General features: G+C 32.2%; 1 protein-coding gene across 1 annotated transcript in view; it reads left to right on the forward strand.

Annotated features, from left to right (window-relative positions):
* UBE2QL1 (ubiquitin conjugating enzyme E2 Q family like 1) overlaps positions 1–13,819 on the forward strand; it is a 56,982-nt gene extending 43,163 nt beyond the window's left edge. Inside the window, exon 2 of the mRNA XM_031946111.1 lies at positions 8,697–13,819. Coding sequence (XP_031801971.1) covers positions 8,697–8,828 — 132 coding nt within the window. The 3' untranslated portion in view covers positions 8,829–13,819. The remainder of the gene's footprint in view (positions 1–8,696) is intronic.
* The last annotated feature ends 9,030 nt before the right edge of the window (positions 13,820–22,849 follow it).

The raw sequence follows: 22,849 nt of genomic DNA on the forward strand, positions 1-22,849 counted from the left end.
TGGCTCATTAAAGGTAACAGGATCATTTCCACAGGTTTCTCTTCCCCTACTATCCCCCTTCCTCCATTCTCCTATTTTCTGCTTAATTGACCTATCATTAGCTGATGACCTGGTATTTTTTCTTTGAAGCTGACTTGATTTTCTTTGTTTTTCTTTTGTCTTGTTTTGTTTTTGAAACAAATCTCTTTTAGAATAGGTTGCCTCTTCAAAAGCAACAAAGTTTTCTGCGTTTGTTTGTTTTAGAAGTTGAACATCCAGAAAGAGAGGAACTACTGATTTCTGAAACCAGTTGTGATTTTCTTTTTTTCTTAAATCAACCTGCTTATCAGCTTCTCAGTTCTCTTGAGAATGGTGTCATTTAAATAGCCTAAAACAATATTGCATGTTTATATTGATATTTGTTCACTAGTAGTTTTTGAGTGTTTTTGCTTTCTTCTAATAGTTTGGGGGCAAATAGTTTGTCCTTTAGACTGCTTTCAAGAAGACAGAGAGAATAAGCATTTACATGGTACCTACTTTTGATATGTTAATCACTTTTTAAAATTGATTTTTCAAAAACATGTATAGATAGTTTTCAACATTTATTGGATTTTTTTGTGAGGCAATTGGGGTTAAGGGACTTGTCCAGGGCTCATAAGTGTTAAGTATCTGAGGGTTGATTTGAACACAGGTCCACCTGCTTGTGCCATCTAGCTGTCCCCAAAACTTTCTACAACCACCAAGTGGCATGTGCTACAATTTTTTCCTCTTATATATATATGTATAGAAAATTACTAACTTTTGATCCTGAACAAATCCCTGAATTTCACTGAGACACAGTTTCCTTATCTCTCCCATGAGGGTTGAATTAGATCATTAGATGAAGTTCTTTCCAGTTTTACTTTTAAAAATAAGTACATCTTTCCCATCTAATTAACCAATCCCCAGGTTTTTAGAGGTAAAGAAATAGAGATACAGAAAACCTGATTTGATTGAGGTCACACTGTTTAAATTGTTGGCAAAGCCAAGATTAATCCAACAAGTTTTTCCAACAAGTGTACTTGATCCCAGTACGGTGCTCTTTTCATTGCTCCAATCTGCATTTTTTAAAAAAAATTCTGTATCATATAGTTTTGTTTTGTTTTGTTTTTAAATTCTGGATCATATAGTTCTGTGTCAAGCCACTTTTTGTTTTTTTAAATATTAGACTTCCTAAAATATTTCCCAGAAGTTATTGCATTTTTGTCTAGTCATTGCATAGTCCAGTTGTCCCCATTCCAGACATTCAGTTTGTTGAAAAGTCTGAAAATGTATAGTCATCAAGTTTTTCAATATGTTGAACATATTGCCTGCCTTATGGGTTTACCTCTGACTGACACACAGTCAGTTGTCTTCACAAGCAGTGATTAAATTGTCATAATGGGTTTGGGTGATTTAAAAGTCCATAAAGTAAACCAAGATGGGTCATTTGCTCAGGGCCACTCAACTAATAAGTGTTTAAGACCAAATTTGAACTCAGAATAAAGAGCCTTTCTGACTGGAGGCCCAGCACACTATCTACTTTGCCAACTAGCTGCTGAATCATCACTGTAACATTCAGCTATTGAAATACCATGTTTATGGTGGTATGGTTATTTTAGAGAAAAAAATACAAGTATTTTAAAAGTGAACTCTGTCAATCTAAACAGAAACATCCAAACAAGCTCTCAGTAAAGTGAAAATGAACAAGATAGACTCCTAATGCAATCTCCTGCTTAATGTACTCAGACCTGGGTATTCCTTCCATTACTATAATGTATAAAATACAGTCCCTCCTCACATCTGTTATTTTAGAATATGTAGCTTTCTTCAAGGCTTCACCAAGATCTTAATTCCTATGAGAAACTTTCCTAATTTTCCCAAATTATTTGTGTTCTTTCCCTTCTTAAATCATACTGTATTCACTTTTTTCTGTTTAAATATTATATTTCCCTACTACAATATAAGCTTCTGGAAGGAAGAAACTTTTTTTCTCCATCTTAGTATCACCTGACTTGAAAATAGAATAGGCATTATGATATACTAGCTTGGAAAGAAGAGGACTAGGTCTTCAGGTCTTGAAGGCTCATTTCAATAAATTTGGAAACACCAAAATACTACATTTTTCTCAAGCAGATTCATATTTAACAAAGTGGAATGAGATTTCTTCCTCTCAGTGAAGAGAATGATGAGGATGAGAATAATGATAAAGACTTTCTTTTGTGGCATTTTATAATTACCAAAGCATTTATTTGATCCCCACAATAACTGTCAGGTAGTTGGTGCAAATATCGTTTTTTTCTATTTTGTAGCTAAGTAAGCCAATACTGAGTAAAGCTAAAAATGACAAGATCGTGTAATAGAAGGTCTGTAGCCATGACAAAAACTCAGGCCTGTTTGACTACAAGTCAAAATAGTAGCATATTTCAAAAGTATCAGTGATTCCAATAACTTGTCTTAGTGACAAGTTGGTGAGATTGAAAGCTAGGAAATAATCAGTGGTTTTAAAGAATTATGGTGTAAAAAGAGCTAATTATTAAATGAAAGGAGAATAAACAGTTTTGTAGAGCTTGTGGTTTAAAATACATCAACAAAGCAGTAGGTTTGGTATATAGCAGAACAGTAAGAAATAGAAGATAAAACCACAGTTTTGCATTTACAATTGTGTATAGTAGATGAATTTCAATATCAAATCAGTTTATAATAGACTTTGTATCCTGATGACTAAATTGACTGAAGCTTCACTGTTGTTGGTCTATCTTCATCATTTCATTCAACAAAGAGTAATAAAGAGATGTTTGTTTATGTGTTTGATTTTTTTTTTTTTGGTAAACAATTGGTACTTTGACAAAGAGTAAGTCAAGATACCCATTCTTGCCATAAATGACAGTATTCTTAGATGTCTTTGATAATCATGATTTTGAAAAGGTTTTTTATTTCTGATATGTTATTCCAAAATTATTTCAGTTTTATTAAAATTAATTATATAGATTGCCTTAGATTTGCATTTTTGTATCTGTAGGAAATTATTTATATTTTCTCTGTCATTTAATGTTTAAATAGTGCCTACACATATGTTGTAAAAATTATATTTGAAAAATATTTAATGGGCAAACTTAGGTCATACTAATATTCAATATTATTTATTTATTTAACTATTTAAGGTATCTTTTCACAATGTGGTTTAGGAAAAATTAAGCTGGACTCAGACTCAAGAGTGCTAGTCTCAGCTTTGTCACCTCCTAGCCTTATGACCATAGACAAGATATATAAATTTGTTTAGCCTTATTTCATTCATCTGTGAAATGGGATTGTTAAATATTTTCCCCATAACTTACTTCACAAGTTTTCTGTGAGGAAAATGTTTTATATTATGTCAAACAATCAACAAACTTTATTAAATTACTATGTGCCAGAAATTGGGCTAAGCAGTGGTGATACAAAAAATAGCAAAACAAAATGAGCAAAAAACCCTTCAAGGACTTAGATTTTAATGGGGGAGAAAGAATCTAAATAACTAGACATTTAAGCTATATAAAAAGTAGATACATGGTAATCTGAAAAGGAAAGGAAAATAACATTTTGGGGAACCTGGAAAGACTTCCAAGAGAAGGAAGAATTTGAGGAGAAATTAAAAGAAAAAGAAAAATAAGAGGATCAAATATTATAACCAAAGGGAAGAGCCAGGAAAAAGCCACTCAGAGGGAGATGGAGTGCCATATTTGAGAAACAGTAATTAGGCTAGGATAGTGAATGGATAGAAGGGAGTAAAGTGCAGGAAGACTGCCAAGGTAAAAAGAAGCCATATTGTAAAGGACTTTAAAATTTGATTCTACAGGCAATAGGAAACCCCTAGAACTCATTAAATAGGAAAATGGCATAGTGAGACCTGTGCTTTAGAAAAATCATCTTGGCAACTGAGCAAAGGAATAGATTCAGAACTCTAAACAGTCAACTAAAAAAATTAATTGAAACAATGAGTATCATAAGTAGCAAAATACAAACTGCCACAAAACATGAGTTTTTCTATATATTACCAATAAAATCCAACAGAAAGATATAGAAAAAGAAATTCTATTCAAAATATGGAATTTTGTACAAAAGGTATCTTTAAAAGCCTACCTACCGAGACACTCATAGGAACTATTTGAATTCAACTATAAAACTCTCTTTAGAGAAATAAAGACAGAACTAAATATTAATTGTTCATTGGCAGATAAAAATAACTATGGCAATGTAAAGCAAACATTTACTTTATTAAATAATGGAGTACATATGATAATAAAATAAAAATGCTACTTCATTTACTTATTAATTTCCATACCAATTAAACTATCTAAGGATTACTTTATGGAAATAGAGAAAAAACCAACAATAACTCAAGATTCTCAAGAGAACAAAAGAAGCCAAAAAATATCAGGTCTCAAATTACACTATATAACAATAATTGATAGTGTCTAAAGAGCAGAAAAAAATAATCAATAGAATAATGAGGTATACAACATATAGAAGCAAATGAGCATAGTTGCATAAAGTTTGATAACTTAAAGATCATAAATACCAGTTTGAGGACTTATTATTTGGAAAACAAAAATGAAATCAACAAACTCTGGAAAAACTGGAAAATAGATTGCAAAAGTTAGGTTTAGACCAAGCTTAACATCATATACCACTTGTTAGTGTTGTTGTTGAGTTGTCTGACTCTTCATTTGGGATTTTCTTTATAAAGATATTGGAGTGATTTGCCATTTCCTTCTCCAGCTCATTTTATAGCTGAGTGTTGAGACTTTTTTAGGATGATAAAGCTAGTGTCAGAAGCCATATACCACAATAAGTTCTAAATGAATACATGGCCTAGATCAAAAATATAATATCCTAAACAAATTAGCTAGCTAATTTGCAAATATTCATTTGCAGTTAGGGATAGGGGAAGAATTCTTGACCAGACAAAGGATAGAAATGATCACAGAAAGCAAAATGGGCAATTTTGATTGCATAAAGTCAGTACAATTAAAATTATAAGTAAAACAATTAGTAGAGGAAAAAAATCTTTGCAGCAAGTTTCTCTGATAAAAGATATGATACCCAAACTGTCTAAGGAACTGATTTGTCAATAGATCAATGATCAATGGATAACAATGAGTTGTTGTCAAAGATACAAGTAATCAATAGCCATATTTCTATGTGCTCCAAATAATTAAAAATTAAAGAAATACAAATAAACACAGGTCTCAAGCTCTGCCTCTCATTTATCAGACTGGCAAAGATGACAAAAGAAGAAAGAAAGAAAGAAAGAAAGAAAGAAAGAAAGAAAGAAAGAAAGAAAGAAAGAGAGAGAGAAAGAAAGAGAGAAAGAAAGAAAGAAAGAAAGAGAGAGAGAAAGAAAAAGAAAGAAAGAAAGAAAGAGAGAAAGAAAGAAAGAAAGAAAAAGAAAGAAAGAAAGAAAGAAAGAAAGAAAGAAAGAAAGAAAGAAAGAAAGAAAGAAAGAAAGAAAGAAAAAAGAAAGGAAGGAAGGAAGGAAGGAAGAAAGGGAGGGAGGGAGGAAGAAAGGAAGAAAGGAAAGAGAGAGAAAGAAAGAAAGAAAAAGAAAGATCATAATTGTTGGGTAGGATATAGGAAGATAAGTACAGTAATGTCCTTAGAGTGGAGTTATGAATTGTCATAGACATTGTGGAAAGCAATTTGGAACTGTGCCCCAAAAGCCACTAAATTGTGCAAATCCCCTATTAAATTTATACATATATAAACAAACATATATATAAATATACATACATATATAAATTTACATATATATGTATATATAAGCAAATTGTATTGAATAGATTTCATATATTATACTCTTTCTATTCTAATTTGAAAATGTTCTCTCTTTTAAAGTTCATTAAATTCAAAATGAAATCTAATATTTTCAAAATTTATTGCAATAGTCCAAGTGGAAGAAATTATTATTCCAATAATAGTTTTCCAATAATAATTTCAACCATTATTTCTGTTATTAATAATAAATGCCTCAATAGGGTACTAAAAAATATTTAACAGATGTCAGCATTACAAATTTTAAATAGTAAAAGGAAGTATGCCAGAAAAAATGAGAAAAGAGTATAATGTAATAGTAATTTTATAACCCTTTTATCAATTTGAATCATCTGTGATCTCATTTGAAGCTCATAAAAAAATCCCCTAAATGAATAAAATGATATCATCATTATTTGACAGATAAGAAAACTTAAAAACAAGCGTTGTCCAAAACTCCACAACTAGTGAAAAAATAAGATTAGAATTAAGATTTCTGATTTCTTGAAACTTTCTATTATCTCCATTGAAAAGAAAAAAAATATGGATTCAGCTGTGAATTTAATAGGTAAATAAATCTTCAAACATCAGAAGAAACATTTTATTAATATTAATATTATTTATTAATATTAATATTAGTTCAGGCATGTTAGGCAGTTAAGTAGTATAATGAAAAGAGCACATTATATGTATTCAGGAAGACCCAACTTCAAATTCTACTCTAGCTACTCACTGTGTGACCCTATACAAGTCTTAAGCTTTCATTCTCTGTTCTTCATCTGTAAAATGGTAATAAATATCATGTAAGGTTGTATAGATAAATGAGATGGATATACGTGGTCACAATAGATAGAGCACTGGGCCTAGAATAAGTAAGACCCGAATTTAAATCCAGCTTCAGATACTTAGCCGTGTGACTCTGGGCAAGGCTCTTGATTCTTTGCTTTAATTTCTTCATTTGTAAAATGAACCAGAGAAGGAAATGGCAAACCAGTATATCTGCCAAGAAAATAAAGGGGTCTCAAAGAGTTGGACATTATGGGAACAACAACAACAAAAGATGTGTAAAACATTTTGTAAAACTTAAAACTTTATAGAAGTAGAAGCTATTATTATTATTATTATTATTATTATTATTATTATTATATCCTCCAGTTAAGACATGGGATTGGGTAAACCTTATTTTATTTTCCCAAGAAAATTTCAGACCTGAACCATTGCCAGTCAATCAGGATGCTCTCTAGTTTCTCACTCATTCCCTAAGTCTCTTATACCACTCTTAGAGTGAATATCAACTTTCATATTCACCCCAGTGTTAATTAAGCCTTCCAGAATTACTCCAGCTTCTGCCTAACCTGAGACAATACCATATTCATGCATCAATCTATAGAGATTAGGTAAAATTATAAAATGCCTTATTCTTTTCTGTTCCTCCTCTGACAATTCGATTAGATAGCAGACTTTCTTTCATTGGAATTCAGTGTTTTTTGGGGAAAACAGGCATGACCCCTAAAATCAAGGCCTTCAATATCAACTACTACAATTTGCAACATTTAAGACTAATTAAAAGATATTTGAAAACTCTCTTGAGATTAAACTTAAAAATAAGAATGATTAAAAGAAAGTTTATTATAATGTAATATTGTTATTATTATGAAAACTAACACTTCTTTTGGGGAACAGTAGACAATTTCCATTATAAATCCTCTTAGAACATGTTTTGTCATAAAATTACCTTTATTTTAAAAAGGCAAACTTTTGTCAATACTAAGTTGAAGTTCTTACAGGAGTAATTTTTCATTACATCAGGGAAAATTAAGAAGTGGAAGTGGCCTCAGCCATGAAAGTTCTCCATTTTCCCTTACATACAGAAGTAGAAAGATTCTCTATATTTCATTTCTCCCAATTTATCCCTAATCTGTTTGGAATTATATTGGTATGGTTCCAATAGAGCTCGTTCACAAAGCAGGATAGAAATTTTGTTTTTTACAACATTTGGAAGGTGAAAAGTCAGCTTCAAGAAAGGGCTGGGATTCTCTAGTGCCTCAAATTAATAGTATGATCCTTTGGGGGTCTCTGTTACAGTGAAAAAGAAATTAAGTTTCTGTAACCAAAGAAAATATTTTAATAGTTCATCCCCAGAGGACCTAATTCTTGATATTTCTAGCCCAATAGACATAATAGTGTCTGGAGAATTAGGAGATTTCTGCTTGATTACTAAATTTTCCCATATCAGAAAACCACACGCAAAAGAAAATTTCAGGATCTTTTAAATTTCAGTATGAATTCAGTATGAATTATTTTCTCCCTACTCCCATTTATCCTTCCTTTTCCTACCCTATGATATAAATCAAAGGTATCAGGAATGTGGTCCATAGCTTACAAGAATTCTTAAGTATGATTTGGTGGCCTCTATTTATATTTGAATTTGATATCATGATGTTAAATGATCAGTACATAATTGAATACTCTCTATATCATACTTGAGCTAAGTGCTCTGATTTTCTAGTTATAGTTTGGATTAGAATCTCTTGTTTCTAATAGTTATTAAACTAGATATATTTAAATTGCCTCAGCTGCATGGATATATGTACATGTATGTTTATGTATATATATATATATGATGTGTTTATATATGCATATACAAACTGAAATGAAATCTCTCTCTCTTCCTCCTCCCCTTTTCCTCTTTCTCTTTCTCTCTCTCTTTCTCTCTGTCTTTCTCTGTGTCTCTGTCTCTGCCTCTCTCCCTCCCTCTCTCCCTCCCTCCCTCCTTCCCTTCTTCTCTTTCTCTCTCTCTCTCTCTCTCTCTCTCTCTCTCTCTCTCTCTCTCTCTTTCTCTCTCTCTTTCTCTCCCCTTTTCTTCTCTTTCCATCTCTCTCTGTCTCTGTCTCTCTCTTACACAGGGCCGAATCTGTAGAAAAGCTGGCAAATCAAAAAAATCCTTCAGTCGCAAGGAAGCGGAAGCAACGTTTAAGAGTTTGGTGAAGACTCACGAAAAGTATGGTTGGGTCACCCCTCCGGTCTCTGATGGCTGATATTTGAAACACTTGCATTAGACGCTTACAAAACAAAACAAAACACACAAATACTATGACATCTCCTCCTCAGTGCTGTACATCCACTCATCCTTTTCTACGTCAGCTTCTGTTAGTACTATACCATGAATGTCAAAAAGACATTTAAGTTATTTATGGACAGATTGTTTACAGAAAGAGAAAGAGGGAGGGAGAGAGTTGGGTAGAAAAAAATATTGTTTTAGGATTCTTTCAAAAATAAATGGTCATCTTGAAGTCACTTTAGAGTGAATGTTGAGATACTATCATTTCCCTTCATTCACCCTCCCCCCCCATATAGTCCACATTGTTTTCACCTTCTTGCCATGACAGCTGCACCAAAGAGCAGATATGGAAAATCTGTCCATTTCTGCTCAGTCCATTTCAATGTAAATGAAGCTGTTCATCTTTAATAGGGAAGCAGTGCATTGCAGATACTTGTTTGCTGTGCTGTTTATCTTTATTTTATTTTCTAGCAAATCAACATAACTTGAAGATTTGTCTTTATGTGGAGCTATGATCTGCTGTGACTAAATTTAGACCTCATTTGTGATCTCTTTGACCTTTTGCCTCATAAAAAAAATTCTGACATTGCCAGTTTTCATGGGACAAGATCATCTCACTTGGTCAAAATATGCTCTTTATGCTGATTTTGTGGTATTCTGTTGTTCACAAACAAACTGAGAAAAGACTGGTAAGATTTCCAATAAACAGGGCAACCCATACTCTAGGATGGGATTCAAAGTAATTAATTGATGGTAGAATCAAAATAGCTTTTTTTTTTCTTTTACTGGTGTAATGCAGTATTGCTATGATAGCACATTTGTTTGTTTGCCTGTCAGCTTTCAACTGGCAAACCATACACAAAAAAAGTATGTCAATTTATGTTCACAAATGTTAATGACATTTTAAAATATGTGCCAGTGGATGTGAAAGTCAGAGCTTCAAAAAAGTAAAATAAGTGAATTGTAAGATGATTTGCATGGCTGGATTTTTTTTAACCAAATAGTCATTGTATGTACTTTGATCCCAATATGTGAGAGAACCCACTGCTGTATATAAATGTCCTGTTATTTAATCTTTGGGGTTTCATTTTTCTCTTCTGTTAAATTACTTAGAACTTTCTTTAAAAAAAATTCTAAGAAAGCAAGAAATAAGTTTATATTGATCTGTGAAAAAAAAAGGTTAAAATGGTGATTCCAAATGGAAAATATTATTGAACAAATTTTAAATAAAATCACCCATACCCTGTTATACTGTTTCAAGAATTCAATCATTTGGGGATACTCTTCCACTTAAAATGTTTACCCTATTGGCATTTTTGTTCCCAATATCAGAAAAACTGATTGATTATAAAAAACAATCCTGTCAAAAGCACTGCTATAATGACCCCAGCTTGTGCATTTATGCCAGTGCTTTTGATCAAATTCTCTAAACAATTACCCGTTGTATTTTTTCATGGGTTGGAAGGTTGGGAGAAGGGAATCCTTTTTAGTAATTATTTATGATGCTTCAGGCATTTTTGGCTGCTGAGAAGCTCATTTATTTGGTCTAAGAATTTTAAAGTTCATAGAGACAGTGCTACAAAGAACAGATGGTTATGAGCTTCCCAGTGTGGCTTGGTGACTAACAAATTCAGTCTTTGCTTTCAGGTAGTCACATGTTTCCTATTGCTGTTTTTGCTTTTTAAAAGCTCAAATTTTTCTCAAAAAAAAAAAAAATCCACCCTCTTCTTTCATCAAGCCAAAAGTAAATATCTTGAGTGTTGTCCAAAGTCCTAACTAATCTATTTCCAATAAGGAAAGAGGAAATTTGCCCTGTTTAGTTTTCTGCTCAAAAATGCTTGCTTCTCATAAGATCATTATGAAAGTATATTGTAATGAACTTAAAGGAAATCACATTAGATCCTCTGCAGTGGAATTCTCTGTTCAAAAAGTACAATTTAGGGGGTGACATTTGAATTGTTAGGTAATAAAGACAATTTCATTGTAATGGAATTGCTTTATATTAGATTTTTATTTTAAAAAATGTACAAGATACAAATAAGCTTGACAATTAATTTTTTAAAATATGAATCTATAGTTTTATCAGTATGAAGAGTTCCTAAAGAGTAAACTCCCTCTATAAATCCTGATCAACAACTGTTTTGTAACCTATAGTCTTAGAAAGTTGCCTGGAGTTCTAAAAAGTTAAGTGACTTAGCCGAGATCATACAGCCAATATGTATGAGTCAGAACTTGAACCCAGATCTTCTTGACTTAAGAGGTCTACATTCTGTCCACTGTACCACACTACCTCTCTTACTTAGGAATTATCTCCTACAAAACAATGATAAACTTTTTTTGTTCTTTCCCCTTTGTTTCCCCAGTGTTGCAAATTTTTAAGATAAAAGGCAACCATTTCTTCTGAAAGCTGTGACCTAATGTAAAATTACAAGGCTTTATTCAAGAAAACAAACTTGAACATAATGATTCCATGATACTTGTTAGTTACTTTGCTTTAAATAATATTATAAGCTCTTTTAAATTGATTGAGGTACAAAACTTTCAACTGAATTTTGTACAAATGATGAAACAATGAGGTGTAACCCCAAAGTTTGATCCCTTGCTTATCTAATGATTATGTATCTAATGAAAGAAGAAATAGGCTTGATTTCTAACTTCTTCTTGAATCTCTATATTTGTCTTCTAGATATTGTTTTCATGATGAATTATTTTTATAGACTCCCATTGCATGGTTGCATGATCTTCCACAGAAAAGTATGGGAAAATGGTTTTCTGTTGATATTCATGTTCAGAGAATACACACTCTCCATTATGGAGTGGGCAAGAAGCAGGAGAAATGGTGTAGTCCTTGGGAAGCAGCATGGTACAATGGAAATAACACTGGATTTAAAGTCAGAAGCCCTGGGTTCAACTTTATGAGTGAAAGGACCCTATAATTGTAATGAAAATATAGACCAAGTCTATTAGGCATTTTAAACCTGAATCATACTAAAGAACTTATTTCTTGGAATCACTTGAAAGGCAGTATTCTTTAAAGTTTGATGAGTTATTCAAAATGAGCAACCACTTGTTGAAAGTGAATTAGAAAAGACAAGAAATATGAGATGATATGTCCCAGTCAGTATGTAATAGAGTTAGACAGTTAGTGTTCTGAGTAGCTGATCTTAAACAGAAATTTATATTTTAGTTTTATTTCCTCAATGAAATAGTATAACAATTTAGCTCAGTAATTGGATAGGAGATAGCCCTTGAACTTTATAAATCATCATTTGGTTAAAAGGAAGATGCTACTGATTTTATTCTGTAATAGTTCACAGATTATCTAAGTTAGTAGAGACTGGATAATGGCAATACTAAAGAAAGCAGCAAATGGCAACTAAGTTCAGGACAATTCTTTTAGCTGATGTTCTATAAAGCAAGAGCAAAGTCTGAATATAAATGTTTTTGAATAAGAAGTAAAACCCAAAAAAGAAATAGATTTTTTTTCTTTGCAGCTCATAATATAAAATATAATACAAAAATCATGAATTGAACTGTTGGCGCTCAGATACTCAAACTTTCATTTGGGGTCAACATAACAGCATATGCTTAAAGAGTAAACAGACATTTCCCACAACTAAATGGGTTTTTAAATCTTACCTAACTTTGGACATTGCAGTACATTTTTTCATTCCTTCAATTAACAAACAAGTCAATGGCATATTGTTCCATTTATACCTTAAGGAAGAAATAAACTGAAAACTAAAACTAGTTTGTGAAAGCACAGGGACCATCATCTCATTCTCATTTCAAATGTGAATAAAAGTGGACTGATCTATATTGAGTTTACATGCAGAAAGAAATCTAGTCCAAGAATTCACAAGGTTTTTAGAGTAACTATATGTAAGTCACTCTGAGTTTAATAGAAAATTGCCTCCACTTTGAACAGTCCTTGAAGAGGTTATAGTTTGTACACATAGACATGTAACTAAGAAATAAAGTTTCCTACATTGTCTTCTTCAGAAAAACAATGTAAAAGGAAGTGAGCAGTTGTTTAAAGCTATACTTGTGATTTAAAGACTGACAATACAATGATTGTGGCTTTTGTAAATAAGTCACTAGCTACTTGTGTTATGCTTTGAAATTTACAGCATGAGTACAATATTACTGTACTTTGAATTTTAGTCATGTTTCTAAGCATTTGAGTATGTAATGTCAATTTACAACTTAAAATTGTGTTTTCTTCTGAGGCACTTAATGTATGAGTTCAAATGTCTTATTTTGTGGACACACCAACACTCTTCATCTCTAAATCTTGGGCAAATCATTAATTATACCATTAACTAAGTTAAAATAGAAATGATAATATAACTTGAATGTGCTTGTCTTATTTCTGCTTGCCTTGCCTTTTGATGATTTTACAAATGTTATACCATAATTACAGTAGTAGAATGCTGAAATACATTAGTGGGGTTATTGTGAAGATTGGGAATCTCAACTATAATTTCCATTGGTACCTTTGGAGTATACTGTTTTCCAAGTTATTAATCTCAATCCTCATTAGAGGAGAAAAAAGAATATGGAATTAAATAGGAAATTTAGGGGGAAAAAAACAGTGGCAAGTATACAGAAAGGATGTGCACGTGTAAATATGAGTGTATGTGTGAGAAAGACAGACAGACCAAGGGTCAGTTTCCTAACATGAAAAATAGTAATTTGGGAAAGTATTTAAGTTATTAAATATCAATCCAGTAAATGACTTTATGCTGAATATTTGTTACATACTTGCATGGTTTAAATTCAGTTGTTTTTGCTTGTTTTCCTGACATTCATTATCTTTTGTGGTCCATTGTTGCTGTGTTTTTTGTCATGTGATATTCTATGATCTTTTGTGCTTTAATTTATTTGTGGTTTGCCAAATGGAGGCTTTGAAGCATGTCACGGGTATTCTCTATAAAAATCAATGAAATGTAACTGAACCAAATCTAATTAAGTGTCTGCGTGATTTAGAAGATCTCTCCTTCAGTTGCCATTTGCATTAAAAAGATTTGTAGACTTGTTTGCCAAAGATTCCCATTAAAGTTTCTCAACAAAACTGAAACTGTGCACTCAGCACAAAACTGTAGTGTAATGTATTACTGAATTAGCACAATACTTCATTAGGAAAACAAATATATAGCAACAACACTAAAGAGTGGCTAAATTCCATATACATACTCCAAACTCAAATGGTGAAAAAGGAACTTAGGATAATTATCTTCATACCAATACTACAATCTACTTTTTATGCTTTAAAGCATTTGCTGAATGACTTTCTCAAACTTTATCAAACTGAACCAAACACTTTCTAATTTGCCATTATAATGCAAGATGAACTGTGCAGTCAGATTGACAACTTTTCTTAAAGTAGGAGGAAAACTGCATCAGCTATCGAATGGTCAATTTTATGTCAGCTGGATATATGCCCTTTTGTTGACAAATATTGTCCCACCTACCATCATTAGGAAGGGATGTTCTCTTAGTTATTTTACCATAGCTGGTGATGGATCAGTGCTAAACCATCCACACACTTTTCCTTCAATTTTTGAACAGTAGCACACATTTATAAGATAGTTGATGGTGTTTAATCTATGGCAATAGGAGAGAGTCCCCCATTTCCTCCCCCCCAACATAAGACTAATTAGCCCTATAAGGATAGAAACAAGTCTTTGCTTTCTAAGAACGATGCTGTAACAAAATAGTTTATTTTTGTTTCAGTTGGAGATTATAGATATAAAATTTTATAAATTGCAAACTTTCCCCTTTTGCAATAAAGGTCTCTCAACAATGGAGCCTTTCATATAGCTTAGAATTCTATCTCCATACTAAAATGAATATCACACTTACCTTAAATTTTATTTTGCTTTGTCCCTAAGTGGAAAAAATTATGAGGTGAAAATGTCTGAATCCTCTGTTGCCATGAATATAAAAAATTCCCACGGCTCCTCAGCCTGTGCTAGGTCTTATCTCTGCCAGCTTGTGGGAATCTTGCCAGAAGAAGACAATAGGCTTTGATGATAATCGGAACCTATGACATGTTTTCTGTACATCTCACAGCATTTTTCAAGAATTATCTTAGTCAAAACAAGTTTATATGTGTAGTGTACATGTATATGTGTGTTTCCTTCCACGTAGCGTCTGGATTTTGTGAACAGCCAATCACAATGTCACAAGACATATGAAAATCAAGTTTATTACATGAGAAATGGACCCCTTAATATCTCATAACAACATCCAATTAAGTGATTTTTAAAAATATAGAAAGTACATTTTATGTAATAGCCTTTGGTGGAGATGGTTTCCTTTCCCTATGTTTTCATAGCACTTAAAATTTTCCAAAGTGTTTTCATTCATTAAACATATCCTTGCTGTATACTTACTATGTACAATGTACCATGTATGCTAAGCTCTTCAGGATATACAACAAGAAATAATACACAGTTGTTTTTTCATTTTAGTTTCACATAAATCCTATGGGATAGCTAAGGTATATAAGAATCATTCATTTGTTACAAATGATGATAGTATCTAACAAGAAAATTTAAATGGCTTACCTAAGTACTTTATAATCATACATGTCCAAAAATTCTACAATTTCATTAAAATACATTCATCAATTTGAAAAATGATGTGGATCCCAAGTACCAAGACTGTGACAGTTGAATATAGTCTAACTCCATTGAAATGACTATAATATGTCTTAATATATTGCATTTAGATAGAAATATTAACCTTTTCATTATTCTCCTTTTATTTATACTAATTTCTCCAGTTTTCTTCCTACTTCACTTAAGAAAAAAATCAAATATCTAATCTGTTATCACTAACATTCTGTGATTAATTTCTGCTATTTTGTTTTCATAGTGTTCTTTTTTCTATAAAGTACCTCAATTCCTGTTATTGTTATTGTCATGCATTGCTCAAATGCCACTCTTTCTCTCCAGTTTTCTTTTCCTTTTTTAGTTTGGCCATAGACTTTCCAAGTACCTAACTTACAACTTTCAAAGATCCCTGCATACACTGTTAATTGACCCCAGATCTCTTTTACTATATGGCATATTAGAATAGATAGAACTCCATCTCTATCATCTCAGATTCCTTTGATGGAGATAGGAAATATCTTTTCCTTATTTTACAAATGGACAGATTAGTGCAGGGAGAGCTAAGAGCTGCTAAGAAAAAGATCTCAGTAAGATCCTAGGAGATATAAAACTAAGGATTTCTGACCTCTAAATCTATAGCTGAACTTGAGACAATTTATCAATTCAAATCATCAGGTTAAATTTCCATAAGTTAAGTTCATGATAAAGCAATATCTTTGACATATACCTGTTTAAGTCACAGTTTTCATACAAATATAACAGAATATATATACAGCATAGATTTATATATATTCACACATATATAACTATACATGATAATGTATGCAAATGTACAGATATATACATATACACATTTGGATTTATTTATGTGAAATGTATGTTGCATATATGCATAAATATATGTATACATGTATATTTATATATGTATGTGAGTATATATGTATAAATTTATGTAAATGTGTTTAAGTGTGTATGTCTGTGTGTATGTGTGTGTGTATAATCCTAAATTAGTGAAGCCTTAGAAGTACAAACAATTCTATGGTTCACAAATATGTCATACATTTGTATAAACCTCATTGAACCCTTTTCCTCATAGAAAAAAAAAAAAAAACACCAAAAAAGAGGAGAAAAGAAAGAAAGAAAAAGGTTTTCTTCTCAAGTGGATAACATTTACTTACTACCTTTTGTGCAGGATTTTAAAGAAAATCTCAGCTATGGTAAAGTAATGTTATAGGATGGGGATGTAGGACACAAAATTGATTGTGGTCTGATTTTATTAATTGGGCCCGCAAATTGGGACCATTAGTAGCTCTCTTGGTGAATGAAACAAGAATACAATTAATGATTATAAGTAGGCCATGAGCACAAAATATTCAAATATATTGACCTCTTTTCCTCAAGAAAAAGAAAGATACTCATTTACCCACCAAAATTCTATAAAATGGTTTCTCACAACATGGAGGATTTTAGGATATATTGAGAGTGTTTAATTCAAGTTTCATACTGTCTTAATTGCTATTCCTTTTTGTCCTACAAACCAAGAAAAGGAAGGGAAAAAAATAATTAGAATACTTATTTATGTGTATATTTGTTCACCACATTTTTTATTCATTTTGTATCTTTTAGTAACTTGTCAATTAGCAGTAGAATAGATGGGTTTCAAAAATATCTTTTCCCCATTAGATTTTTTAAAGAAATCTTAAATAATGCCACTTTAAAATGAAGCTAACAAGCAATATAGAAAAAAAAGACATTGATTATCAAAATGTTCTTTCCCATTATTTCTTAAAATCTAGTCCTAAGGTAATGAATTAAAATCTTCTGTTTTAAACTAACATTACACAAATGATTTGCTCAAAATAAATAGTGAGGAGACCAAGCTGCTGATGTTTGGAGCTAAGAATCACAGAATCACAGAATTTCAGAGTTGGAGGGAATATTAACATCCATGTAGCCCAACCCAAAGACAAGAATCCCCTCTGTAAATATCTGACCTTTGCTTAAACATCCTCAATAAGAAGACTCACTACCTTCAGAAGCATTTCTTTTAAATAGTTCCAATCATTATAGTTTTTCTTTACATCAAGCCTAGCTTTGCTTCTTTGTAATATTCACCTATGAATCATAGTTCTACTATATGGGGCCAAACCAACCAAACTAATCACTTTTATGCCAGCCCTTCAAATGCTGGGAAGACAACCATTGTGTCCCCCATGGTAATCTCTTTTCCAGACTAGATCTTCAGTTTTTTCAACCAAAATTTTCATTATATGCTCTCTAGGTCATTAATCTCTTCCAGGTGCTCACTTGCTTAATCTCCTTCCTAAAATATGAGCTTTTATTCTGAACTACGTTCAACAAAAGATGGGGTAGAGGTGGTATATTAGAAATGTTCCTGGTTTTGTAGTTAATAGGTTTGAAATCAATCACTACCACTAACTATCTGGATGTATTCGGACAATATAATTTCTCTTGGACTCATTTAACTCATCTGTAAAATAAGGTGAATGGACAGAGGTGTCAAACTCAAATAGAACTGGATATTTGTTTCTCACATTAAATTAGAAAACCACAAATTAACATTATCTAAGTTTTGTTATATTTTCATTTTGTTAAACATTTCTCTGTTACATTATAATCTCCTTAGTAGGGCCTACCAGCCTCAAATTTGACATTTCTACATTAGATAGCCTCTAAGATCCCTTTCAGCTCTTGAATAGATGATCTGATGAATAGAAAATGCCCTATATATTGCAATTTGAGGTCAGAAATTATTCTTTTTTTTCTTCCTTCTCCCACTATCTCCACCATTGGTTTATCTGTCTTAAATTCCACCAGGAAAACTTCCTTCTTTCATATACATTTATCCTCAGATCTTTTAAAAGTCAAATACCTTTGGAAAGAATAACATTGAATTAATGTAGTACATTATTTTAAGACACATTTTTCCTTCAGCAAGAAGAGCCCAGTAGTATCAAATCATCGAAAAGATATTAAAGGGAAAAAGTAAAGAAGAAAAAGATCTCTCACTTGGATAATAAGCACTCACTATCTGCTGTGCTAGATTTTAAGGGAAATCTCAGCTGGGATAAAAATAGTACTAAAGGATGGGGATGTAGGACACACAATTGGTTGTGGTCTGATTTTATCTGATTTTATTAATTGGATCCTAATTAATAACCACATTACTAGTCACCAAGGTGTAAGAGGAAAGACAATAGAAAGGAAGGAAACTAATTCAGAAAGAGAAAGTGTGGGAGTAGACAAGAAACCAAAGAAAAATTTAACCTGCTTCCCAGTCTTGCCCAGCCATGATGCTACAATCATAGAAATCAACAGAAAAGATAAATATACTTTGCACCAGAAGTCTGTCCTTAATCATCTGCCTAATCTTTGATTTTGTTATGTCCTTGGCATTGCCACTGTGGATGTTTGGACACAAGTATTGCTTACATATCAATCTTGTCATTAGAGGATCTTAAAGTAATGGCCTAAAAAGTACCTTATCAACTCTGTAGCTTATGGGTAACTAGGATGTGACTGGAACCTTGCCTCGGAGTATGCTTAACATAATTATATTTTATCCTCTGATAGTTACTGCCATGCAGGAAGTCAAAAACATTCAATATACATGCCCTCATTAATCTCCACAACATTCCCTAGGGGAAGGCAGATGGTAGGTTTTATGCATCAGCTTTCATCTCTAGACTTCATAGTGTTTTACAGATGTTAGTGTGTTATTGCTTCCAAAGGTCCTGTGATAAAGACAGTGGCATCTCCATTCTATGACAGAGGTACCAAAACAAAGATTAGGGATTTGGCCTAGGTCAAGTGAGCTGGTTGGAGGAAGGCTTGACCTGATTTTATCAGTCCACTTAAGGAAAAAAATATGTCCAGCAAGTGGAAAGGCCATATTCTATATTACTAAGAGAATAATTTAAAGAAATCATCCCTTATATATATCTGTTTAAGAATTTCTAGATATTCTTAAAGCAAGGTATACCTTCCAACTGAAGAAAAATATTCTAAATATTTGCTTGCAACAATACATTTCTAGTGATGAATTTGCAATTATCTAATTATCACTCCTCTTTTGCCCATTAACAATTACACAATATAGTATATGAAGTATATTATATGGGAGAGATGAAAGACTAGAAGTATAAGAATGTTTTTATTTTCAGAGGGGAAAATACTACTAACAGAATAAATTCATCACCATCATTCCTCAGATAGAAATGCTTCCTTCTTAGAAATAGCCTTGCTTCTTTTGGCAATCTTGTTTCCATTAAAGTCTGACATAGTCAAGTGTTACATGTACCTTTCTTGGAAAAGAACAATGAAGAAAACAAAAACCTCTCAATCACTCTCCGCTTCCTTAGTAACTTGGTTTCTTTCAATTGATTGTTCCCTCCTCCAGACACAAATCTTATGTCCTTGCTATAATTACAAAAACTTTCCTTTGCTCTCAGTTTTTTATGTTGATTTGATCACAGTTTTCCCCAGAAGAATGTAGCTTTCTCATAGCATTTATATATTATCTTTCCACATAGATAATTTTGTAGACATCCTGAATGGTTAAATAGAAATAGGGATAAATTCAATTAAGGAGAAAACTGGAATAGGAACAATTAAAACAACAATAACTAGACATCATCTTAGTTTAAATGGTTGACAACTTATGAACCACATTTGAAAAAAAAATGTATATGGTTCTGGTGATGTTAATTACTTTCCTTCTCAAAGATTAGCCAATGTAGCCCTAAAATGCCATGCCAACTAATTTCTGAAACAATCAAAATGATCACTTGCTTCTTTAATCAAGATATGGAGGGATTTTACTGTCTCTAAAATTTCTGACAAACTCTAGTGTTTGTATTTAAAATAGGCATCCAATGAGAGTATTTTATCATCAAAACATCAAAATATTTGTATGATTGTTATTAAAAATACATATGTGGCGATTTGGCTATTTTAAAAATGATTTTATGCACAATTTCTCATTTTTTTCTGATAGTAACCTTTTGATGGGTAGATAGGACAAGTATAGAAATAGATTATGAGAGTTCCATGACTTGTCCATGGCTACCTAGCTAAGTGAATAAAGTTATCATTACATACCAGATTTTTTGGCTGCTTATTTAGGATGTCTTCCATCCCATCATCTTGCTTTTCATACATTGTTCATTCAGGAGCCATGAAAGTGGGTACATTATACACTTTGAATAATACATTCAAAGTGTACATTACCGACAAGAGACAAGAAGTTCATGGCATCTGTATACAGTAACAATACATGCAATGAGATTCTGGCCTAAATTTGCCTGACAGAATTAAAATAGAAATGACATTTCTCCCTCACAAATAGAACATGAACCAGTTCTGTAAACCAGACTTATTCAGAAATATCTCTGTCTTTATCTATCCTCTATAATTTGCTTTTTCTCTGCAGTGGAGAGATTAACATAAGGAAGTGCTTTTTTTTCCCCTTCTTCTCTATCACCACCCCCACTCCCTAGTTCCCCAGTGAGAAAAGATGCCTCCTTGAAAGGTTCATCTACAGCTTGCTGTTGCCTGGCCTTGATCTGCAATACACATGGGGCCCAGCAGGCACTGTCATAACAAAGAGGCCTTGGCAGGGAAAGGAGGTTGTGTGGGTGGTAAGATGATAGAATTTTCACAGAATAAGCCCAAATTGCCCACTTGAGCTTCCTAACATTCTATTTCTGGTGTTTTTTTTCTATCTTAGAAAAAAATAGCAGCCACACATTTCCTATAATTTTTTTCCTTAAAAAATAAAATGTGACAAAACTAATGAAAAGAAAAATGGTTGGAAAAGCCAAAAGGAGACATATTTGTGTTGGGGGAGGGTATCATTGTATATTTTGCAGAATGTTCATAGGGTGAGGTGAGTGTATATGGTATGTGTGTGGAAGATAGAGGAAGAGAGATAAAAAGGGAAGAAGAAAAAAGTAGCTGAGGTAGCTGGCAGAATGAAAGATAACTTAAAGAAGTAAGAAAACACAGAGACACAAAGTAGTAGAGATCATCTAGTTTGATGCTGCCATTTTACAAATAAAAAAACTGAGGCTCAAAAAGGTGGAGAAATGTTATATGGGTAGCAAATGACCCTAAGTTCATTGCTTCTTCTTCTATACCACACGATGTGGTGTAGAAATGTTTGGTGTGAATGAAGAGCACCTCAAAAGGGAGATAGAGGAGAAGGAATATTATTCTTCTCAAGAACACAAAAGGTTTCATAAGATATTGGGTTTATGATTGCACAGTGATTGAGAACTCAATATTTTTTGACTTCTTTATTAATTAAATCATTTATATTTCCTAACAGTATTTAACTAATAGCTTGGAACAGATGTTAATGTCTTGATATGGGTCCAAAGCCTGCAACTTACTAGCTATTTTACTTTTGTCCAAATTGTTTAAACTTTCTAGAATTCATTTTTCCAATCTGTAAATGAAGAAGTTGGACTGGATGGCTTATACAACCCCTTCTAGCTCTACAAACTTTGACAAATACAAGTCAGTACTTTTAAAAACAGAAAACAATATCAAAAACTTAGTGGGAGGATACAATTAAGCATTAGATCAAAAGAAAAAAAAGTTTTAAAGAGCATAGGTAAATAAGGTAATTTTTTTGTAGAAAAGCCTGTGATGAATCTGATATATATTAAAATGAATCTAATATGAAAAGTTTGGAAAATATTGGATTTCCTATTCTCAGCATCAATCAGGATTTTATTGGGATTTTGTATTTATTTTTTGGTGCCTAGAATATTAGAAGAATGTCAAGGAATTGCAAAGGATTCTGGGAATAGAAACAAAGAGGTTGCTTAATATAGAGAAGAGAAAGCTAAGCATTATATTGATTGTCATTACAAAGATATAACAGAAAATTTCTTCAAGATGATATAGTGCTTAACAAAGCTAGTAAAGTACTTTATATATGTTATCTCACTTGATCCTCTCAATAATCCTAGGAGATAAGGGTTGCATGTATTATTATCTCACTTCTACAACAAGGAAATTGAGGGCAAGAGACCGTAATTTGCCTAGAGTTCTTTAGCTAATGAGTGTCCTAGGCTAGATTTGAACCCCATGTCTTCCTGATTTCAAGTCCCCTATTTTATCCTCTAGTACAGGGCTTCTTAAGCTTTTTCCATTCATGACTTCTTTTCATCCAAAAAACTTTTACATGATTCCCAAGTATGTAAGTATATAAAATAGGTATGCAAATCACATTTAAAATAATAAATCTTAAAGAAATTTATTTTAAAACTTTTTAGCATACACATAATTTTACCATTTATTAAAGATGAAAATAAATTTGCATACTAATAATATGGGTGTACTTGTTTGT

The sequence above is a fragment of the Sarcophilus harrisii genome, chromosome 1, assembly GCF_902635505.1.
Source record: "Sarcophilus harrisii chromosome 1, mSarHar1.11, whole genome shotgun sequence".
In the NCBI taxonomy this organism is placed as follows: Eukaryota; Metazoa; Chordata; class Mammalia; order Dasyuromorphia; family Dasyuridae; genus Sarcophilus; species Sarcophilus harrisii.